The sequence below is a fragment of the Moschus berezovskii genome, chromosome 22 (assembly GCF_049115385.1).
Source record: "Moschus berezovskii isolate FMDL1 chromosome 22, NW_MosBer_1.0, whole genome shotgun sequence".
NCBI classification, from domain to species: Eukaryota; Metazoa; Chordata; class Mammalia; order Artiodactyla; family Moschidae; genus Moschus; species Moschus berezovskii.
Window position 1 is genome coordinate 18,191,647 of NC_142481.1, and position 9,591 is coordinate 18,201,237.

The following is a 9,591-nucleotide window of genomic DNA, read 5'->3' on the forward strand; positions in this document are numbered from 1 at the left end:
GTTCCTGGTCCCCAGTGCAGGACCAAGAACGGCAGCAGCACTAAGTGTCCCTGAAGAAATGCTGGCTCCTCATAGACACCCACCTAAGGAGTAGAAAACGTCAAATGCCACTGGGAGAAAGAGGGGATCAGTGATGACCCTCTTAAGTTATCTCTGAAGTCACCTGTCAGTAACCAGAGGGAGTGGAGACTTTGAAACTGTGCTGAAGGCCAGAGTGAGACATATGTTATCTGTGCCCCAAAACAACAATTTTATCCTGCCAGGCTGGTGACGTCACGGGTTACACATTTGTTATTTTTTTAACCTTCACACAAAATCCCCATGTAGCAGATGACAGAATGACTTGGAAAGTTAGAACAACCTTGTCCATACTCCCACAGCTTGCCAGTGATGGGGTGTATGTTCTGTCTGACCCTGGTCCCCAAGCTCTCAATGACCACATGTGTCATTTCTCACCATCACTCAAGACCTCCTGCCTCACATCCTCCCTGAACAGAACACAGACACTGGGCACAGTGAGTATGCTGCAGTCACTTTATTAGAGCCAGCCTGATAGAGACCACATCAGATGGGAAAGGTGTCTGGATTCCAGCTTCAGGAACAGAAGGAGAACAGGGCAGGAAGATCAAGTGCAGAGCAAGCACAACTGGCAAAGCTTATCACACCAAAGACAGCAGACTGGAAACCAATCCTCTAATAGCATTCACCACCGAGGACAATTTATAGCCGTTGCAATCCTTGCTGAAGATGATGGACACCTGGAAGGGAGAGGAGGCAGAGGGACAGGACCTGAGCCCACAGCCAGGCTATCCTGTCTCCCCAGGATCAACTCACACCTCACTCTCAGGGATTCAGCCCCATCCCCAGCAAGAACCTCTCCCCACAGTCCCACCACTGGAGAGGAGGCTGCAAGTAGGCACCAGGGGAAGGATGGCTCCCTAATAGCCCAGGCACCAGTGTCAGGAGGGAGACAGAGCTACCAGTCATGCCAGGGAGGGGAGGAGATGACAAGGGTCAGCAGGGAACAGTCGGGGCTGGTCCTGAAGGAGGAATAAGGTGCTGGGGACTGGGTTTGGATCACACCTGAGCCTCCTTGGTCCAGTGTGCTGGATGGATGGAATGTGCATGCAAGTGTCATAAACAACCCCATGTGCCATGGGAGCTTCTATTAGTGCATGATATTCTGGATTGTGGCAAACCTCTCATTTTGAAAGTTAACAATTTGAGGAAAATATGTGGAGACAGACTATTCAAATCTCAAATACTAAAAAACAGCCACATCAAAAAGATGGTTCTATTAGCCCAAATGAGTGGTCACATGTACCTAGAAGCTGCCCCAGGAGCATTAGCCGCCAAAACACCAGAGTGGAAATTTTGGCTTGTAGGCACTGAGACCATGTCCGTGGAAATGGGGCTCTGAGCTAAAGCAATGGCCATCCAAAAGGGATAAAGAGGAGGTGATGTGACCACAGGTCAGAAAGCTTATAAACCAGGGAGTCCCATGCTGGAAGGAGACCTAAAAGCTGGGGCTCCTTTTATATATTCCTAAAGTAGAGATGACAGGACTGCTACACATGTATGAGCTGAATGCTTTGTTCCCTGAAACAATTAAAATCTACTCCTCCAATGCTACTTCCTCTCAATGAGAAAAAAAAATTACAGGAGTCAATACACTTCTCCTAGTGCATTGACACAAGTTCCCTATTCTGTGTGAGCTGATTGACATGATATGGACATGTTTGGTAACAAGAGGCTGGATGTGCAGTTGGACTGTGCTTGCATATTACAGGTTGGGCAAAAGGTTTATGTGCTTCTCTGTTTATAGCTCTATCACACATCCCATGATTGAATGATCTATTATCATACTGAACTATGCTGCACATGAGTTCTCAAGGTCAGTGTGGGTAAAAGTAAGTTACCTTATATTTCAGATGATTAAGTCTGTTCTCAGGTCCTGCATCAACAAAACAACCCCGAACTTTTTCAAAGGCCGCTTTTTCTGCCTCATTAGCATCGACCGAATCTAAGGTTTCATCCAGTACTTTACTTGGGAGTCCAAGGCCCACAGCAAAAAGAGCTTCATAAAACACGGGGCAGGCTTCCACTGAAGGCAGAGACAAAAAACACCTTTTCAAAAGAATCACCAGGTTAGAAGGTTCTGTTTCCCACCATTTGATAGGAACTCACACATCCAAGCTTCAGTCTCACCTCCCACAGGGACCCACCCTCTCCCAGGACTGCTTACATCCCAGACAAACCCTTACCTATGAGGAACTCACAGAGGCTAGGCCTGGAGACTCTTCTGCCTTTGACCACTGCCCCCAGGGATACCAGCCTGCTTCCTCCCTCTCACTATGCACCACTACCCTCAACAAACTATCCCCCAGGGTGAGCACAGATAATGACACTTCCAGCTCCACACCACCAGCCCCATTCAAAGACTGAAAGCCTCAGGAAATTTGTGCAGGACTCCTGGGCACTGATCTGCCACCTGCCCTCAGAATCTGCCCCAGAGGTGGCTTGGACAGGACTGGGAATGATGCAATGAGATGGCAATGGGCAAGGATCAGGAGGGCCATCCAGACTCTCCTTCCCACCTTCATGCGTCTTGAAGGTCAGCTCTCTGGTCACCAGCAAGGCCAGCACAAGCAGTCCTCCCTTCATCGTGGAGGCAGCTGGAGTGCTCTGCTCAGGGCAGGGTTTTGCCTGCTTTATACACCACTAGTTCCCTAAACCCAGCCCACTTCCCTCCCAGTTGGACCACAGGCCTGTGGCCAGGTACCTGGCACAGGTGGCTCCTTTGGCCCTTGGGGTGTTTACTGTGGAAGACCATCATACTCTGAGAGCAGAGCTCTTAGAGAACACGTGGGGGTAGCTTTGCCAAAGATCAAGTGGAACTAAGTGACTCCATTTGGAGCCAAATGTTGTTTTCTGGTCTGCAACCATCACCTGTTTTCCTGGTCATACTTCCCCCAACCTATCCTGGCTCTGAGGGAAGCCCTCCCCTAAACTGAGCAGATGGAATCACAAAACCATCAAGGACAGATCTACGCCACTGTAACATAGAAAAAAGTTCATCCAGAATCCTTCCTTTCCCCACACACTTTAATTCCTTTAGATAAGAACGCAGAGCTGGACCTTACTGAAGCCCCCAGATGTCTTAACATCTGCAGTCTCTAGACTGGGCCCTGACACTGGTGATCAGCAGGCGTAGGCTATGAATCATGCCCAACAAGGAACTTGCAGGACTTAAGGCCACGTGGCTTTTCTCAGGCACTGGTAATTCTGTAATTTATATCATGCCTTCAGCTTTCCTCAGGCCCCTCAGCCAGCTAGTTCCTGAGCAGGTTCCAGCCTTGCCCCTTCTCCTAGCTGTCCTTCCTCCTCCACAGTGAACCTGGTCTTGAGAGGTGCTTGCACTGCAGTCTATCAAGGAACATCAGGGAGAAGCTGTGGGTTTGAGGGTTTGTCTCCTGGAGCAGAGACTCTGAGGTGCACAGCCCTACAGGCCACTGTGGAGTTCTAAGCCCCAGAGGGCTGGGTTGATCAGAGGTGACAGTCTGTAGGTGAAAACTCTTTCTGAGTCAAACTTAACCCTCCACGTTTGGAAAGCAGTTTGTTGGGACAAACAATTTGAGATGGACCTTGAGAACACCAGAAGGAAGCCTGGGAATCTCCTAATGGCCAAACTGGAAAGGGTTTGACAGACAAAATAAGTAACAGAGTATTCGAGGATAAACCAACGTAGAAAGTAATATGTGTGGATCCATGCTGATATAAATTAATGTCTAAATAAATAAATGTGGGAGAGGGGACAACCATTCCTTACAGAAACATCCTAAATAATAGACATAGACTATCCCCTCCAGGAGGATGAACCTACTGCCCTTTCCTCCTTGAGTGTGGGCTAGACTTAGGAACTTGTCTGCAAAGAAAAGAGGAGGAGGAGAGGAAAGCACTGCAGAAACCTGGCAAACTCAACATAATCAACTAATCAAGGCTGATTATTCCCAGTGGTAAGACACACTGTTGTTACATGTACCCTGATGTAAGGGTACTGGAAGGGAGCTTCACCTGTGTGGTGTCTTCCTCAAAACCCAAAGTCTGAACCCCCCTTGACAGTATCAGAACAACAGCAGCTAAACTTAGCCTGGCTACCGTCCCTGGTCCCTGATAGTTCTCCTCAAGACTGTTAAGGCCACGACAGACCAGGAAAGAATGAGTCACTTCACAGAGCAGAGGACACTGGGGACACATAACAGTGAATGCAGTGAGTTTAGGGTCTGGATAGGATCCCGGAATCCAAGATTAATGGACAAGCTGTTGAAATTCAGATAAACTGTAACATTTAGTTAGTCATAGGTTACAATGTTGTTTCTCAGTTTTGACATATTTGCACTTCTTGAATAAAACTAAAATTATTCCACCTTAAAATTTTACAAATAACAACTTGAAACATGAAGCTCAACTCTGTTCTCTGTGACAAACTAGAGGGGTGAGGTGTGGTGGAGGATGGGGATTATTCAAGGCGAAGGGATTTATGTATATTTATGCTGGGCTGGTTCACTTTTCACTTTCACACATTGGAGAAGGAAATGGCAACCCACTCCAGTGTTCTTGCCTGGAGAATCCCAGGGAAGAGGGAGCCTGGTGGGCATCCGTCTATGGGGTCACACAGAGTCGGACACGACTGAAGTGACTTAGCAGCAGCAGCAGCAGCAGCAGCATGCTGGGCTGGAAGAAGCACAAGCTGGAATCAAGATTTCCGGGAGAAATATCAGTAACCTCAGATATGCAGATGACACCACCCTTATGGCAGAAAGTGAAGAGGAACTCAAAAGCCTCTTGATGAAAATGAAAGAGGAGAGTGAAAAGGTTGGCTTGAAGCTCAACATTCAGAAAACAAAGATCATGGCATCTGGTCCCATCACTTCATGGGAAATAGATGGATAAACAGTGGTAACAGTGTCAGACTTTATGTTTGGGGGCTCCAAAATCACTGCAGATGCTGATTGCAGCCATGAAATTAAAAGACGCTTACTCCTTGGAAGGAAAGTTATGACCCACCTAGATAGTATATTAAAAAGCAGAGACATTACTTTGCCAACCAAGGTCCGTCTAGTCAAGGCTATAGTTTTTCCAGTGGTCATGTATGGATGTGAGAGTTGGACTGTGAAGAAAGCTGATCGCCAAAGAATTCATGCTTTTGAACTGTGGTGCTGGAGAAGACTCTTGAGAGTCCCTTGGACTGCAAGGAGATCCAACCAGTCCATTCTAAAGGAGATCAATCCTGGGTGTTCATTGGAAGGACTGAAGCTAAAGCTGAAACTGCAATACTTTGGCCACCTCATGCGACGAGTTGACTCACTGGAAAAGACTCTGATGCTGGGAAGGATTGGGGGCTGGAGGAGACAGGGACGACAGAGAATGAGATGGCTGGATGGCATCACCGACTCTATGGACATGAGTTTGAGTGAACTCCGGAAGTTGGTGATGGACAGGGAGGTCTGGTGTGCTGTGATTCATTGGGTCGCAAAGAGTCGGACACGACTGAGTGACTGAACTGAACTGAACTGAACTGATGGCTGAGTCATGTTGTTGTATGGCAGAAAGCAATACACTATTGTAAAGTAATATCCTCCAATTTAAAATACATTAAAAACAACAACAACAACAACAACCTGCATTAGGACAGGGCTATATCAACAGCATTCCTACATTGACCCACACCAGCTCTTCACTAGATGGCTCCAAATGTCTCCATGATCTGGGGACGTCTCAGAGGACCCTGTGGCACCCTTGAAAGGACACTGCACTGGATCCATAGTAGCCACCTGTATTACTCAGTACTCCAGGCCCTGATTCCTCTCCTCACAGAGCTGTGGAGGGCATTTGGGGGCAGTGTCTTCTCAAGGACAGAAGGCATGGGATCCATGGGCAGCTGTCTCACCACACAGAAATATTGCTGCCACAGACAAAGAGTCAACATGTGAAGCCTGGGCCTTGTGGTGTTCACCTTCCTGCCTAGGAAACTTTGAGTCACACCTGCAGCCATTTGAGGCCCTCCTGGGGTGACCTTCAGAGGGGTGGACCCCAGGCAACAGGAGCCATGGTGAAGAAGGCCTCCACGGAGGTCGGCTGGCACTGCAGCTCAGTACTTGGTGCCTCTTTGCCAAGAGCAGTTACAGGATGTGAATCCTATTTGGCACAGGGTTCTGCCTATCATCACACCATTTATCCCAACCTCAGATTAGGTCTTCAGCAAACATTAATCTGCCACAGGTGGCTCAAAGAAAGGACAGACAGGTGCTTCCAGCAAAATGTTACTTAATTCTGACTTATCAAACATTTTAAACCTTTACCTAATTCAGTTCAGTTCAGTTCACTCAATCAGTCGTGTCAGACTCTGTGACCCCATTTACTGCAGTACAACAGGCCTCCCTGACCATCACCAACACCCAGAGTTTACTCAACCTCATGTTCAGTGAGTCGGTGATGCCATCCAACCATCTCATCTTTTGTTGTCCCCTTCTCCTCTTGCCTTCAATCTTTCCCAGCATCAGGGTCTTTTCCAATGAGTCAGCTCTTTGCATCAGGTGGCCAAAGGATTGGAGTTTCTGCTTCAACATCAGTCCTTCCAATGAATATTCAGCACTGATTTCCTTTAGGATGGACTGGTTGTATCTCCTTGCAGCCCAAGGGACTCTCAAGAGTTTTCTCCAACACCACAGTTCAAAAACATCAATTCTTTGGCACTCAGCTTTCTTTATAGTCCAACTCTCACATCCATACATGACTACTGAAAAAACCATAGTCTTGACTAGATGGATCTTTGTTGGCAAAGTAATGTCTCTGCTTTTTAATATGTTGTCTAAAGGTTGGTCATAACTTTTCTTTCAAGAAGTAAGCGTCTTTTTATTTCATGGCTGCAGTCACCATCTGCAGTGATTTTGGAGCCCAGAAAAATTAACTCTGCCACTGTTTTCACTGTTTATCCATCTTTTTGCCATGAAGTGATGGGACCAGATGCCATGATCTTTGTTTTCTGAATGTTGAGCTTCAAGCCAACTTTTTCACTCTCCTTTTTCACTTTCAAGAGACTCTTTAGTTCTTCTTCACTTTCTGCCATAAGGGTGGTGTCATCTGAATATCTGAGGTTATTTATATTTCTTCCAGAAATCTTGATTTCAGCTCGTGCTCAATCCTGCCCAGAGTTTCTCATTAATTCCAGGCAATACTCATAAACACATCAACAGTAAGTAGCATGAAAGATAGTCCTGCTTATCGACTCCAGAGAAATGGGATATTCTGCCATTATTCTAACAAACATTGCGCAACATCTACTGAATGCTCGGACCTCTCCTAGTCCTGGGGATGCAGCAGCACACAGCACAGCTCTCGCTCTCCTGCAGCTCTTCATCGCCTAAGAGGGAGTGAAAGACAGTGACCCCACAAGAAGTGCTCTGGGTGAAGCTGAAGCAGGGGAGAAGACAGATGGCTATGGGAGGAGGAGATGGGCAGACTGCTTTGATATTAGAGCTCAATAGTTGGGGAAATCTGTGCTGTGTGATACCTGAAGACAACTGAGGTTGAAGGAACGAATCATGTAGCCACTGGAGGAAGAGCCTTCCAGGCCAGGAGAGCTCCATGTGCAGAGGTCCTACTGCAGGAACACACTTGGTCAGGTCAAGAAGCAGACAGGAGGCACTGAGGGAGGAGAGAAAGGCAGAGATAAGTTCATAAAGGCAGCAACAGTGTGGGGCTGGTTGTGCAACTGGACCAGAGATTGCGGCCTAGAAGGGGCTTTGCTTTTCCTCAAGAGGAGTGGTCACTGTGGGAACAGTACAGAGACACTCAAGAGGTGAAAAAGGTTGCAAAAAGGAATGGACCTAGAGACTGTTATGCTGACTGAAATGTCAGACAGGGAAGCAGAAATGTCTTATGACATCTCTTATATGCAGAATCTAAAAAGACAAGATACAAGGGAATTTATTTACACCCCAGAAAGTGATGACAGACTTAGAGAACAAACTTATGATCGCTAGAGGGAAGGATGAGGGTAAGGGACAGTTATGGAATTTAGGATCCTCATGTACACACCACTATGTTGAAAATAGATAAGGATCATATGCCATGATCAAGGCAGGTATATTCAAGGGATGAAAAGATTCTTCAATATATGCAAATCAATCAATGTGATGTACCATATTAACGAATTAAAACATAAAATTCACATGACAATTTCCATAACTGCAATAAAATTTTCAACAAAATTCAGCACCAATTTATGATAGAAACTCTCAGGAAAACTGGCATAGAATGAATCTACCTGAACATAATAAAAGTCATGTACCATAATCCCACAGGAAACATTGTTCTCATTGGTGAAAAACAGAAAGCATTTCCCCCAAGATCAGGAACAAGACAAGGGTGCCCACTCTGACCACTACTATTCAACATAGTTTTGGAAGTCCTAGCCACGGTAAGCAGAGAAGAAAAAGAAATAGAGGAATACAGACTGGATAGGAAGCAGTAAAACTCTCACTATTTGAAGATGACATGATATTACACATATAAAACAGTAATGATACTAAAGCTAAAGATACTAGAGATCACAGTAAAATTACTAGAGCTAATCAGTGAATTTATTTATATAGTCATAGAACACAAAATCAATATACATGAATTCCTTGCAATCCTATACACTAACAATAAATACTCGGAAAGAGAAATTAAAGAATCAATTCCATTCACCATTGACATAAAAAGAATAAAATACCTAGCAATAAACCTACATAAGGAGACAAAAGAACTGTATACAGAAATCTATAAGACATTGATGAAAGAAATTAAAGATGGCATAAACAGATAGAAAGATATACCATGTTGTTGGAAGGGAAGAATCAATAGTGTGAAAATGACTATACTACTTAAAGCAATCTACAGATTCAATGCAATCTATATAAAATTACCAACAGTATTTTTCACCGAACTAGAACAAAAAATTTCACATTTCATCAGTTCAGGTCAGTCGCTCAGTCGTGTCCGACTCTTTGCGACCCCATGAATCACAGCACGCCAGGCCTTCCTGTCCATCACCAACTCCCGGAGTTCACTCAAACTCATGTCCATCGAGTCGGTGATGCCATCCAGCCATCTCATTCTCTGTCGTCCCCTTCTTCTCCCGCCCCCAATCCCTCCCAGCATCAGAGTCTTTTCCAGTGAGTCAACTCTTCGCATGAGGTGGCCAAAGTATTGGAGTTTCAGCTTTAGCATCAGTCCTTCCAATGAACACCCAGGACTGATCTCCTTTAGAATGGACTGGCTGGCCAGAAACACAAAAGACCCCTTATAAGCAAAGTGATCTTGCAAAATAAGAATGGAGCTGGAGGAATCAATCTTCCTGATTTCAGACTATACTGCAAAGCTACACTCATCAAGACAGTATGGAACAGGCAGAAAAACAGAAACATAGACTAACGGAACAAGATAAAAAGGCAGAAAAAATCCCACACACCTATGCACATCTTATCGCTAACGAGGGAGGAAGGACTTTGAGAAACTGAAAGTCGCTCAGTTGTGTCCAACACT

General features: G+C 45.6%; 1 protein-coding gene across 1 annotated transcript; it reads right to left on the minus strand.

Annotated features, from left to right (window-relative positions):
- Positions 1–520: 520 nt before the first annotated feature.
- Positions 521–2,674, minus strand: LOC129546225 (major allergen I polypeptide chain 2-like). The gene is made up of 3 exons (XM_055411096.2): positions 2,598–2,674; positions 1,920–2,104; positions 521–758 (listed from the first exon to the last, which is right to left on the minus strand). The coding sequence occupies exons 1-3, from the start codon at positions 2,662–2,664 to the stop codon at positions 660–662; spliced, it is 351 nt and encodes a 116-aa protein (XP_055267071.1). The 5' UTR covers positions 2,665–2,674; the 3' UTR covers positions 521–659.
- Between the last annotated feature and the right edge of the window lie 6,917 nt (positions 2,675–9,591).

Bases quoted from the DNA above. Each gene is read 5' to 3' on its own strand.
- LOC129546225 (XM_055411096.2), bottom strand. From the start codon at position 2,664: ATGAAGGGAGGACTGCTTGTGCTGGCCTTGCTGGTGACCAGAGAGCTG. The intron at 2,105-2,597 runs GTGGGAAGGAGA...CTCTGCCTTCAG, and splicing joins GACCTTCAAGACGCATGAAG to TGGAAGCCTGCCCCGTGTTT. The intron at 759-1,919 runs GTAACTTACTTT...TCTCCCTTCCAG, and splicing joins TTAATCATCTGAAATATAAG to GTGTCCATCATCTTCAGCAA.